Source organism: Anthonomus grandis, chromosome 12, assembly GCF_022605725.1.
Source record: "Anthonomus grandis grandis chromosome 12, icAntGran1.3, whole genome shotgun sequence".
Classification (NCBI taxonomy): Eukaryota; Metazoa; Arthropoda; class Insecta; order Coleoptera; family Curculionidae; genus Anthonomus; species Anthonomus grandis.
In genome coordinates, this window is record NC_065557.1 from 28,732,261 (window position 1) to 28,746,784 (window position 14,524).

At 30.1% G+C, this 14,524-nt stretch overlaps 1 protein-coding gene across 1 annotated transcript in view; it reads left to right on the plus strand.

Annotated features, from left to right (window-relative positions):
* The first annotated feature begins 11,948 nt into the window (after positions 1 to 11,948).
* LOC126742637 (odorant receptor 49b-like) overlaps positions 11,949 to 14,524 on the plus strand; it is a 60,272-nt gene continuing 57,696 nt past the window's right edge. The window contains exons 1-2 of the mRNA XM_050449370.1: positions 11,949 to 12,739; positions 12,799 to 12,898. Coding sequence (XP_050305327.1) covers positions 11,961 to 12,739; positions 12,799 to 12,898 — 879 coding nt within the window. The 5' untranslated portion in view covers positions 11,949 to 11,960. The remainder of the gene's footprint in view (positions 12,740 to 12,798; positions 12,899 to 14,524) is intronic.

Genomic DNA, 14,524 nt, shown 5'->3' on the forward strand with positions numbered 1-14,524 from the left:
TATTGACATGTTACACACCTATAAGAATAAACCAGCCGTCACGTCTTGGAAAGAGCTTGGTAATACCGGGAAAAATATCACGGTTGTGAGTGTTAGGTGGTGGTGGATACAGAATCCAGTTATACCATCGTGAAATCGGACATCGTAAATCGCTTCAAAATTTCACCACCAAATTTAATACTTCAGTCAGCGAATAGAAAAAGAATTTCGATCATTGGATTCCACCATTGGCTTTACAACAATTAAGCAGCAAGTATTATTAGCAAAAATTATACATTTTAAAATGGATGTATCTAACCGCTTGTTGATCACGAAACCCGAATAGATCCTTCGAATAGAGTCGTTAAGTTATTTTAGAACATTACCACTCCACCCAACTCAAAGATGCTGATTAGTGCCAAAACTGGAAAAAGAAAACGAAACAGAAATTGTTTTGATTGAACCCATGGAAAAATATAAAGTATATAGTCAAGCAATTATTCCCGCAAAGACGTGATGTACCCAGAAGAAATCTACTGTTTTGGTTAGAATGGTAAAATTGAAAGAATATGATCACCTGAATCTAGGAAAGAACATTGGTGTATACTCTATGAGTCTAAAGGAACGACAGTCATAAAAAATGCTAATACAATTCGTCATTCAAGAAGACCTTTTCCTGTATATTTACTTTTTTTTTTGAATTTTTTTTTCCAATTTAACTATCGCCCAAAGCAAAAAATTGGGCTTTTTCAAAGAAAATCAAGATGTGTTTTTCTTGAACGTAGATGACCCGGAAATTATTCATTTGGTGCAGCATTGCATTAACACTGAAGACAATGCTCTGATAAACTAAGCACCTTGAAGGATTCTGGGAGCTAAACAAATACAACTTAATACTTTAAGAAATGAAGACTAAGAATTGATGACACCTTGGATACGCTATCAGGTTCACAATGGTTTTCAACGCACGATCTGAAAAGTGGAAAAGTGTGTCTGTGTCTAAAAAGAGCACTGTGTACATCACTATTTTTAAAATATCCGATTGCTGGCCAAACATTTATTTTGGATGAAGACAAAAAAATGTACCCATACTTTTAGAAAAAGATGATTATGCTACAAGAGTATCACTTTATAATAAAACATGGGAAAGGCGAATATAATCAAATTACCGATGCTTTATCCAGACAACCTTCTATGGAAACATGTCAACATTGTCTTAAAAATGAATTGAAACAGAAGCCTGAGATAGTTACTTGTCATTGTATTGGCATTATCAATCCTCATCCTCTGCATCTAGCATGATCCAGTGTAATGAATAGAAGTTCTTGAAGCTGTCCATGGCGCTGTTGGCGGAGGATATTTTTGAAGTTATTAAGGTAATAAAAAACTTGTCTCTCACCTTAGCAAGGACCCAAGGACCGGAACCACAAGGAAAATGATGCAGAGTTTTTTTGGTGTACCCTTTGGACGAACTACTGTAGATGTAGCAGAATCTTTTCCTACTAGCAGTTTCGAAAATTGCGATGCTTTTGTCGCTATGGGCTACTTTACCGAGGCGTCCACAGTAGCTGAAGTGCTATTCCAGAACTGGATATTCCTATTTGGTATCTCCAGAAATATAAATTCAGACCAAGGAGGCAACTTTGAGTCATAAGAATTCCACCAAGTAGGCCAGTTCCTGGAAATCAATAAGATCTGCACAACCCTCCTACAATCTCAGTCTGATAGAATACTTAAAAGATTTATACGCTTAATTGAGAATAAACTCTAAGTAAACCAACTGGGATACCTGTATGCAAACATCTTATTGGCATATCATTCTTCCATCCACGAGTTTACTGGAAAAAGCCCGGCAAAAGTTGTCTTTAGTGATGAACTTCCTTTTCCTTTGGACATTATGACTGAATGACTCGACAAGGCTGAAAGCCTTAAGGAGTACGTCGACCATTTACAACAGTAGTTTCAAATGGTTCATGAAGAGGCACGGGATAAACTTAGAAAGAAACAGAATCAAATCAAGTTATGACATAAAAACGTATTCTACCGGTTTTAATCCTGGAGACAAATTCTGGCTAAGTAATCCACGGAGGACAAAGGAAGAGCGCGCTAAACCACCAACGCTCCAGAGGGAGTGATAAGACCTGTTTTGTGTGGTCACCAGAATCAACGACGTGGTGTACCAGATCCAGAGACGTCCGACGACGAACATCAAAATTGTAAACATCGTCTGGCTAGTACCTTATTATGACTCGGGTAGCCCTGGAGTATTGAGTGATCAGGACGATCAAACTTGAGAGGGGAGGAGTGTTATCATAATGTCTAAGCGTTAATAAAATTATTCTTATAGTTTTTGTACTGTTTTTCTCATGTTTTGTAGTTTAATTTGATTAGCTACGTTTATTTAGAGTTCTACTTACATTTAGTTTATTATTTTTAACTATAGTGTCTAGTTTTTGAATAGTTCACCTTATTTGAGGTCCTGAATTTAGATTATTTATGTTTTATTGTAAATCCTTGTATTTAAAATCCTCTAGAATGTGTATACTTACTTGCCGAGTATTCTCTTAAAATTATTGCTCTCCATTGGCAAAAACAATGTAAAAAATCTAAATTGTGGCATGGGTCTTTAAAAGGGATCGCATTTCATAACATTTTATTCGGTTTGGTAACAAGTAAAATATAAAATTATAACTAAATTAAAGTTAGTAATATTATATATCTAACTATATTGCAGCGTTTTATTTTTCTACTCTTATTTTCACTAACGCTCCATTGATATTTCATTAATTTCAATAATTATATTAATAATTTCAGTCAACTTCTTTTATCGATATTTCTTTAAATTCACACTGTCAATGACACATTACTACTGTAACGCATCACTCTCCTGGTTTAATTATTCATGCTTTCTGTTGACGGTCCGTCACTCTTCTGGTTGGTCTTGATTGATGTTTTCTCTGATTGGATTGACATTGACAGCTCAGGCGAGAGGTGGGGTCGTAACTTATTTAGTCGGTACTGCATCCATTTTTCGAGCACTTGTTCCCGTGTCGCAGGTAGAAGCGCACGTAAAAGGCCAGTTTTTTATTTCCTTCTGTGAAGCAGGTGTGGCCAAGTGGCCAATATGGTTTGTAATTTATAATCCTTAATCTTGTTCCTTTAGGGAACTGTTTATTTCATAATACTGGTGCAGGATGCCCGAGATTTTGATGGATAGATAATGAAACTTAGCAAGGGTTTTACTTGTCCGTTTTCCTCTTCATTCTTATATATATATATATATATATATATATATATATATATATATATATATATATATGCACACTAATACTTTGTGGCATAACCGTTATTTTTCACAACTTCACTTCACCGTCTTGGCATAGACTCAAGAAGATTGTGTATGTTATCTCCGGAAATTTCACTCCATGCTTCTTTTAGGACTTAGAATAATTCGTCTTTATTTTGGAACTTATTCGGATTTTTTTGTCGAACTTTTTTGTCTAGGTGCTCCCACAAGTTCTCGATGGGATTTAAATCTGGACTTTGAGCTGGTCACTTCAGAACTTGAATTTGTTGAGAGGTTGGGAAATTTTTAACAATTTTAGAAGTGTGCTTGGGTCGTTATCATAATGGAATTTCCAAATTAACGGCAAATTATCCTCGGCATAGGGAAGCGTATTATTCCTTAAGATGTTTAGATAATATTGGCTATTCTTGATCCCATCTATTCTCACCAGTGGACCAACGCCATGCCCGGAAAAACATCTCCACACCAACACATTACCGCCTCCATGTTTGATTGTGGGAATAGTGTACTTTGGGTTGAATTTTTCATTCTCGGGACGTCTAACCCATCTCATACCATCTGACCCAAATAAATTGAACTTACTTTCATCTGACCATAAAACGTTTTTCCATTGATTATAGGTCCAATGTAAGTGTTCTTTTGCGAATCTTAAACGAATTTGTCTATTTTTCGTTGAAATGAAAGGGTTTTTTACCGGTCTCCTGGCGTTTAAGTTGGCGTCACATAAACGTCTTCGAATAGATCAAACTGAAAGGGAAATGCTGGGATATGCCTTTTTTATATCTTCGGCGGAGAAAAATGGATTTCTTATAGAACATCGTCTAATTAGCTTGTAAGTTGCAGATGTTGTTTTTTTGGGTTTAGAGATGTTGTGCTTCTCAATTATACATTTTTTTATTTGTTCAGATAAATTTATACCTCGAGACATTTTAATACTAAATAGGCTTCTTCACAATCGAAAACGAACTGCCTCAAACGAGACCTATTTAATTTAAAATATTTAATACAAAAAGTTTCTCTATTTAGGTCCTCAAGTAAAGGAAATATTGTTTACTATTTACATTCCTGTGATAAATATTCAAACTGTTTTGGTATGAATTTATGGCTTAGGCTAAGATAAATATTTTTAATACACGGTGTCACAAAAATTTTTAATAGATTATTAAATAAGAAAAGAAACTTCAAGTTTCTCTACTTTTGACCGGCACTGTATATATACTTACTACCATATATTTAATTATGAAAGTCTATGAGGCCACATCCTTGTACAAGAATAAAATTTTTTATTTTTTTGTTATACATATATATCTATATACAGTATTGCATAATATTTTAAAATTAAAAACTAAATACTTCCTTTGGGAGTTTTTGTAACTTCTGCAGATTTTTAAACATGTTATGTAGATATCAATTAGACGAAAAAAATCGTAATTTTTTGGATAACCACCCCTAACTACCGCACACCACGATTTTCTGATTACCAAGCAATTTTGCTTTTTCAAGTTGTAAGGAATGATGTAAAATAGGTGTTACATTTTAGAAATAAAATGCAAATGAAAATTTTTGTTAGTATCTTGTCTATTTTATTTTTGTTTTTTCTCTTTGATAATGCAATGAAAATATAATAGTTAAACGCTAATAATTCATTCTTGAGGAAAAAAAAATTTCTAGCTTTTTTAAATTTCAAGTATAAACTTATATGGGTTTTACTATTTACTGTATTATTGTAAATGTCTATTTTTGTGAATACAAAATTCCTAAGGAAAGTTAATTATGGGCACCATTAATGGCAAGTATAGCACAACTATAGCAATTAAAGTAGTGTGTTGGAAACATCTTCCTATATGCTGGATAGTCTCAGATTATTGAAGATATTTAAACATTTTCAACATTTTTCTGCGGTTGGGTTTGGGCCTTACTAAACATACTTCTTATAATAATTAAAAATGTTATTTACTTAATCTTGCATAGCGAGTATAAAATATTCTTTCTACAGAAATAATTCTCTCTTGACCAACCACTTAATTTAAGTAAATTTTTCAATAAGTTTGTAGTGTGTTTTTCACAAGTTGAGTATAAATCAATTAATTAAAATTCAAATTCAAAACGTTTATTTGCCAGTATCAAAAATCACAAAACAAATGTACGTATGATGTAAATGAAATCAGCAATTAGGAATGCATCTCGATTGTAAGAACCGTTTCTCCAGAGTACCTTGACAAGAGGCACTTTTAAGAGATACATCGTTAAAAAAAGCAACAAAAAAGCAAGCAAAAAAAATCTTACGTAAAAATATTTCGTTTAATTCATTTTGATTCATGAAATCTTGAGATTAAAAAAAAACTATTTATTTACATTTATGTACAGAGGGGAGGGACAGGCGACGACTAAATCAGGGAAGCATAGGAGAGGAAACACGTTCAATATATATAAATATATTTATAAATATAAATAAAAAATATTTACTTATTAGGCATCATACTGTGCCTGCATAAGCATACTTTTTATATATTTCTAATACTTAAAAAAATACTTTTTAACAAGATGAGACAAATTTTTCCACAAATAAACTGCAACTTAACTAAATGATGTAGGGTAATATGACTTCTATAGCAAATATTAAAGGAAAAACGCATACAGAAATTATGCACTTTTTAAATAGAAGATGAAATTGCAGATGTTATTACATTATTACATCAACATAATCAACACAAAATGATAATATTAGAGTTGCACAAAAATTACTTGGTTTCACTCGGTAAGTGACGCTTTAGATTATTTAAATGTTTTAATCGCATAAAGCAGTGGCAATTTTTTTGTTCATGTAGTTAAAATATTAAGAATTTTTAAAAATAACACCCAAATTCTTTGCTTCATTAACCGCAGGTATTATCTATTATTGTATTTTCTATTTTAACCACAAAGTTTTAAGAAACATGTTCTTTGTGCTTTCTACTGAATCATAGAAAAAAGAGACATGATTTTGAAGGGTTTAGTTTCAAATTATGAACCTTGGTATATAAATGTAAATTATTTAAGTCGGAATTAAATTGTGTTACATATAATAAATTATGTAATATACGTAATAAGTAGGTATTAGAATTTAAGAATATATTTTCTTAACATTCTTATCATCGAGTTATAGATATTTATTAAAGTTACGAAAACTATATTTGTCATACCTTTTTTTTGTATAAATTCTTGCAACATTGCATTTTGTTGCAAAAAAGTCCTTTAAGATATTCATGCAGTAAATAGAATATCTTTAAGATATTTTAAATGTATTTCTAAGCTATCTGAGAGACGTCCAACAATTTTTTTCTTTCATAATTATTTGGATATGCAAAATACATTTTTCAAACACTTGTATTAGTATTATGTCCTATGTCCGTCTACTTTTATGACATTTGCATCATCCTATACATTATTTTTAAGGAATTAATTTTAAAAAGACATTTATATTTTCAAAAAGAGGAACCCTTTGTCCATAGGAGACATTTGTGCCGTCTGATCACTAAAAATTTAGTCGATATATATATTTATCGTTAGTGAAAAAATTGTGTTCTTGACGTAGTTCGGATAGCTATGAACAACCCCCTTGCACTGGTCCGATATATCTTTCCTTAATGCACTCGTTCCGCGTTCCATTCTAAATCCGTTATGACGTAAGTTTCTTGAAAATTTACCTATCTAATTAATAGATGAGAAGCTAACATGTTTATTAAACGGTTAACGATTTATTTACATTAAACAGTCCAGGGTGAACAAGTTGACAGTTTCCACTTCATCTTTGGATTTGTCAATAATGTGATAGGTGACAAGGTGGTTACGACGCTATCTAGTATTAAATATTTTCCACTTTATCGATTTCAATTCTATATAAACTCTAATAAAAATAGAATGTAAATATTATTAAAAAAAAACAGAAAATTATAAATTTTAAAAATAATTCTTTAAATAAAAGACTCAAAAAGACCTCTTTCTTATTTAAACAAAAGGTTAGCCTCTCGTAAATGCTGTTTCTTACTTCCAAAAGAATTTGAGGTAAAATTGAATTTGCAGATTCAACAATTTTGTTGCTCAACTCCTCTAAATTTGTTGGCTTACTATTATGCTGTTTATAAATAGTCTTCTTAAGATAACCCTAAAAATAAAAGTCATTGGGTGACAAAGCAGAAGATCTTGGAGGCCATTTAACTTTCGCAGTCCTACTAATAAGGTGGTTAGGAAAAGTATTTGTTAAAAATTCTTTTACTCTAACCGCATTATGAGCAGGATAGCCATCTTGTTTAAAATAGACTGATCCCAGGTGTTTATTAATGACATTAGCATTACTTGCATTAATTGTTTAAATACTCATAGTAATCTCACTTCTCTAAGTAAATTTTGAATGGCCCCTTGTGAGTGTAGTAAGGAGTTTAATGAGAATGATGTATAAATCTGAGAATCAACTGCGTATTGTTGTAGTTTTTTATAAGATATAGTATTTTTTATATCAGCTGCGTATATCGAGAATAATAAGGGTCCTAATAGAGATCCCTGAGGAATCCCAGTAGTAACAGAAATAAATTTAGATTTTGAGTATAAGAGGTTAAAATCAATCTCCATGCATTGAAATCTGGTGGACAGTATATTAAAGGAATATGTGATAACCGGTATAGGAAAGGTTATCAGTGATGTGACAATTATTTGAGTTAAGTTGTGCGCTTCTAAAAATATTTATCTTTTCGTTTTTCTTTAACTTGTTCGTTTTGTAGTTATCGGTATTGCTTAATGAATTATGGGTTATTTAAATTAACCTGTCAAGCTACTGCTTGGATTTCGGCTTAAACTTTAATAGAATATACGAGACATATGTATAAAATATTTCTATTTCCGTTCAATTAAAAGCCGTGCTTCGAATTAAAAAAGAATGTTGGATAGATGATTCAGACCTACACAAAACCAAAGAGGGTTTAAGATGCTAACCTAAAATATGCCTCTTTTATAGAGGTATAACTGATCATCGTTTTGTATATGTAGCTTTATACGCCATAGATAGATTAGATTCATTTTATGGGTAGGCAAAATATCTATAAGCCCTGAACACTATTAAATGCCTTTTTTACGGCCAATAGCAATGTAGATTTCAGGTTGGTTATTTTAAGCTAATCGAAGGATGCCTGTTGTTTTCCTTTAAAGCACTTTGTTTTTCTATCAATATGTTATTAGTACCTACATGTAATTATCTACAAAGAGAAATAATTGGTCTTAGTTTATTGGAATTTTCTGAATCTGTTTTATTAGGTAACAGATAAGTAGCATCAAGCATGAGACCAAAAAGATGCTTAAATTATTTTACGAAGAACTTAGAACCTCTTGAGCCAGAAGTTCTGCTTAAGGTCGATGCCAGGAGTCTTCAATTATTGGTATGTTTACAAATAATTGTTATATTATTCATTCTGCATTTCCTTCATATAGTGTCGGTTTGTTACAGATACTTGACCAATTATTAATTAATTGAGTATTATTAGGGTCTCACAAATAATGTTCGGTTTTCTGTACAAATATTTTTGACTAGTAATAAAAAGTTTAATTTTTTTTGGTAGCATTTTTTGTAGTACGTAGTTTGTACTTTTGCAAAATAGCTTTTTGATTTTCTCTTTTAATTAAATTGGGGGCTTGGCTCTAAACTGCTTTCTTCTTATAATATCATTGGACATATTTTGGCTTGGTATTTTAGCAATTTGGATTTGTGCATAGGAACAATACCAATATATTCTGTTGGTTTAATTGAGCATTTTAATATTGCTGTTACAGAAATCCAATATAAACATATTAGTAGCCATTAATAAGAATATCCAAATTCATTTCATGGGCTACCAGTTTTGGTTGTTTGCAGCAGATTGATTTGCGTCGCTTCAAAATTTCCTTATTGCAGAACTCATAATCGGTATTATGCTTTGTCCTTTGCTAGCTAGGGGAACCTGTAACTTAATACACAGGACCCTCTACCTAAAAACTTAGTACTGCAAGTTTTGGTCTTAAAATGCTGACTCACCCGTATCGTTCTTAAAAATTTACTTTTCATAGAGGGGATGGAGTGCATTTTATCTATAACCAGATCATATATTTTTCCACCATAGAAGTTTATACTCTTTTATAGTTACTATTCTACGTAGGCCGTTATGCATTGAATTTAAAATACCTAAAAAAATTACTTAAAGGCTAGTAACTAAATATGGTTAGTAAAATGTTTACTTCTAAATTTTTAATGTAAAATATTATATTTGTTATGTCGAATTAATGGAAGTCCATGTAGGTACCACCATATGCTATATAAATTATTGAATTTTAATTTACTGGGTATAATACCACTGGGATAGCAAATGAGATTTGATATAAGTCATCCAAATTTCATGCCAAACAGCATCATATTCCCACTTAGATATAGGGAAACAATAACTTGTTGAAAATATCACCAGCATTTAGCTGAGGAAGCCTTTCCTTACAATAAGGTACATATACCTTAATAACGAACTTAATGTTAAATAGGTTATATTTGACATTGTAGCTGTTTTAATTGATTTGTAAATATTTTAGTTTAATTGCAGTGCTTAATGTTTTCGATTAAAAGTTCTCCGATTTATGGCTTTTTTTAATATAATGATTGGAACATTCTGCACTTTTCTTCTTATATTAATTTATTTCCCATCACTTTGTTCTTTATATTCTGTGGTGCAAACATCTAACAACCTCCTGTGATATTATATATTCTTCAATTTTTCACATGAAATTTGTTAAATTCACTAAAAATATCTGGTGTCAGGAAAAGTTACGTCAGGTCAACCAGTAGTTCGAAGGTGCGGTGTCGAAGTACTTCTAGCGAATCTCATTGACGTGTCTTTCATGTAATGGTTTTTCTTTTTTATTAATCCAATTTTTGTTTACTTGTGTTTGGCACTATGATGGATTTGAATCCGGAGAACTAAAGCTTGATACTGGTCAATGTATTTCAGGTGATAATGTTTTTTAGCCTTTGCTAATAGCTTCCCTTTAGAAGTCATCGATTTTACTCTTAGTCCAGCCTACCAAATCATAAAAATAGGTTAGTCCATTATAACCATGCGTGTTTATTGCAAAGTTCCTACTACTAAGATTTATTTTTAAAAGTGGTTTTGAATGAACTTGATGAGAATAACATCATCTCTGACAGTTTATTTCATACATGATAGGTTAGTAAATTATCAAGTTTACTATAATTATAGTATTATATATGTTATAAAGCCTCATTGTGATAAAAAGACTTTGGAGGTTCCAAAGGATCACTTAGTTTAATAAAGATTATAAATTTTACGTACGCCTATGAATGATGAATTACTTAGCTAAATTCGAATTCTCGATTTTATTACTCTATATATTTCTAATCTACAGTATAATTATGCTATTAACAAGTCAAGAAGTACTAAAATTTAAAATGCCAACTACTTATATTTTATTTATAATTTTATTGTATAGGTTTATAGTAATTCTTCGGTTGCTTAGGACAATATTTTACCTTGACCTTGCTTTATGGTATATAAACATACAGAGTGACTGCAAAAATATAAAAGCATGTAAAACAATATGTCAACTTTAAAATGTATACAATATATTAACATAATATGTTTTTTGGAGAAATCTTGGTACAGAGATCATAAAATATAATAATAATAATAATAATAATAATAATAATAATAATACTGAAAGTAATTATATTTTCTTTTTATCTGAAAATCAAGTAATACAATATTTTAATGAACTGCGTCAGTATGACGCAGTTCTAAAAGTAACCCATACTATATGGAAAACTATGGAAATATTTTTTACACCAAACTATTAATTAATCTATTAATTAATTAGAACCATGATTCATTAACTTGAAATAGTAATCTGAAAATTTTTATAGAAAAATATAATAAATTGATCAGAAAAGATAAAGCTTAAATAACTCTGGTTAAAATTGACCTTCTTGTACTTACAGTAAAAAAAATAGCCTTGCTACCATAGTTAACAATAACTAAATTAAAAATTATAAAGATTAGAAATATGGAGTTTATTTTATAATAAATTATTATTTGTGTGCTTTAATTTATAATAACTTACATGCCATTTGTTTAAAAATTATTGAATTATTTTGAATTATTCACAAAAATTTCTAGTCAATTATTTTTTTATAATGTAGAAAATTGACATAGCCCTGAATTGTTAATATTATAGTAAAATACTCGTAATATTAATCATGTTAAAATATGTTAATAAATATAAAGTTTATTGTGAGTCCCTGAGTTAAGAAACAAGACGAAAACTAAAATATTTTAAGTGTTAAAATTTAATTTTATATAAGTTTAAAACTAAAATCAGCTAAGCAGATCCAGAATATATAAGCCAAACGTCATACTACTACAGAAAGTTGTATGCCAGAATTTTTTATCATTTTAATTGAAGGTATGAATTTAATAAAAGATATTGAGTTCGGCAATTATATTTTAAAGCAGGTGAGTTTGTTTCTATATTACTATTTAATCAACAGTTACTAAATTGGGAGTGTCTTACTGGATAGATATAAATTAGGTCATGTCCACTATGATTTATTATTGAAAACAAAAATATCTAATACTTCTATGACTGTCAAAGAGAAAAGTTGTGAAATAAAATGATTGACGATAAAGAACTAATAAACCCAGTGAAGTATTTTATGATTTTGGCGGGTATGTGGGTTTTTCCCCGTAAAAAATCAAGTATCCCATTAAATATCTTTTATTATTGGTATTCTCTGATACTTCAAGGTATTTTTGTAATTTTTATAGTTCTTCTATTTGGTAAACTTTTCCAGCTAATATCTATTCAATCAGATGTACAAGTAATTTGGTCAGTTATATCTATAATAGAAATAAGTGTTGGAATCTTTAGCAAAATAATTATATACCAATGGAATAAGGTGCCTAATATGTTTGATACAGTTATTCAAAAGGAAAAAGAAATTTTGTTGTACGAGGATGACAATATAAAAAATATACATCAACAAAGTATACAAATTTGTCAAAGAATTTCATATGGATTATTTCTCAATGTCTTTTTTGCTATGGTGTCAATCTTCATAGCTGGTTTCATAAATTGGCCAAATGAGAATAATGCTAAGAGTAAATCAGTCAAAGAGCAACTTGAGACATCATTCGTTTATCCAATATGGTTACCATTTTTTGAAAATGACCATAAATTATTTACTGCTCTGTTAAATATAATATTTGCAACTATAGGAATTATATTTTATAGCGTCAGTCACATGATTTTTATTGTTTTATTATTTTTTGTCATATTACAATTTAAATCTATTACAATTAAAATTGGAAAGTTAAAAGAAAACCCTATATCCACCACCGAGTTTCGAACTGAACTAAGAAATCTAATTTATAGTCATATATCATTATTAGCGTAAGTATACATTTTATATAGTAAAAACAATATACTCAGAATTTGGTATTTTATTTTAGGTTTGTAGAAGATTTAAATGGATCAATAAGATACGTTGTTTTTATGGATTTTTTGCTTAATTCTTTGAATGTTGCGTCAGTTGCAATTCAACTAATAAGTGTAAGTATTTCATGAATTAAATTTCTTAAATTAAATATTTTGTCATACCATAAAAACCAGTAATGTTAATGATAAACAAATAAAAATATTTTCACTATAAGGCAATATAAATTTCCTTGATTTAAAAATTCAGAAACAAATTTCTCCTATACCTATAATCGGCTACCTTCAAATTGAATTCTTCTTAACATGTTTTTATTCATAAAAAATACCTGATAATTTATTCTTTGTATGATTTACCTACACGAAGAATTTATCTAAATTATTACGAAACCGCAAATGATTTATGTATATATCATGTAATTTACCAAAACAAATAATTTTTTGCCCTCTAGTAAAGCAAACTTTTTTCAAACCATAACAATGTAGACGTATCTCCTAAACATCATGTTTATTTTTGCTGATACACAAATAGATCCTGGTTTATAAGGTTCTTATAAAATTCACATCTTACTGCTGTCTTACTAAAAGCAGGACAATTTAAATACATTGAAACTTTTATTTATTAATCCCAAATTAATATTAGTTGCCAAATAGTATAGGTTTTCAAAAATAGCTGCTTCAGTAAAAGAGTTATTTGAGTTCTCAGTATTTTAAGATAGGTCTATAGAACTCAAGAAATGTATTTTGAATGTCTTTTATAGACTAATAAAAAAATTTAAAAACAAGCAGTCCTAACATCGTTCTTATCTATAATAAGTAGATGGTGTTAAAATTCTAAGAAAAATATATTTTTCATCCAACATTGTTACCATAAAATAGAATAAAATAATTAACATTGAGTTTGTGCGCATGGGTGAACACTGTCTCGGTCTCGTACATTCCCCCGCATTATCAGATATATAGTGTATCCCAGGATGAGCGAATTTATACGTAAAAATGACAAAAAGTTTTGGGGTTAAAATTTGACCGTTTGGCATTTAGCCCGGCTTGATTAAAAAATAAAATTTAGCATATTTTATTTTTTTATAAATCAAGCCCATGATACGTACATGATACCATAATTTTAGTTTTATATGTATGTAAAGTAATATTTCTAGGCAAGATTTAAAAAAAGTTTATGATAAAATGTGTTTAGAATGCAATAAAATTTGGAGCAGAAAATTTTCATTGTGCAATCGTATGGTAGTGGAAATAATATGTCGTTAAAGTCCGTTTTGAATCTTTTAAGTGAAAAATATCCACAAGTCGAAGTAACAATATCTTTGCCGAGACGACTAATTAAACTTTTTGAGGCCAGTGGTAGTATTTAGAAGAAAAAAAAGCAGAAAAAGAGATACGATGACCACGATGCTGCTATAATCTTTACTTAGGAGTTAATTGCTTAGAACCCTCGGATGTCATTGAGAGCTAGGTCGGCGGTGCTAAACATAAGCAAATCTGAATTACAAAGAATTTATCATGCCAACCATATTAAAGCATTCAAACCAAGGCACTTGCATACTTTAGAAGAGGGGGATGAATCGCGCCGTTTATTATTTTCTGCTTGGTTAGGCGATAAAATTTTAGAGCATAGGGATTTTCATAAAAACTTAATATTCTTGGACGAATCTACTTTAACGAATTTCATCCCACATCTACATGTAATTCCACATGTAATTTCATCCCAAAATTGTCGGTTTTGGT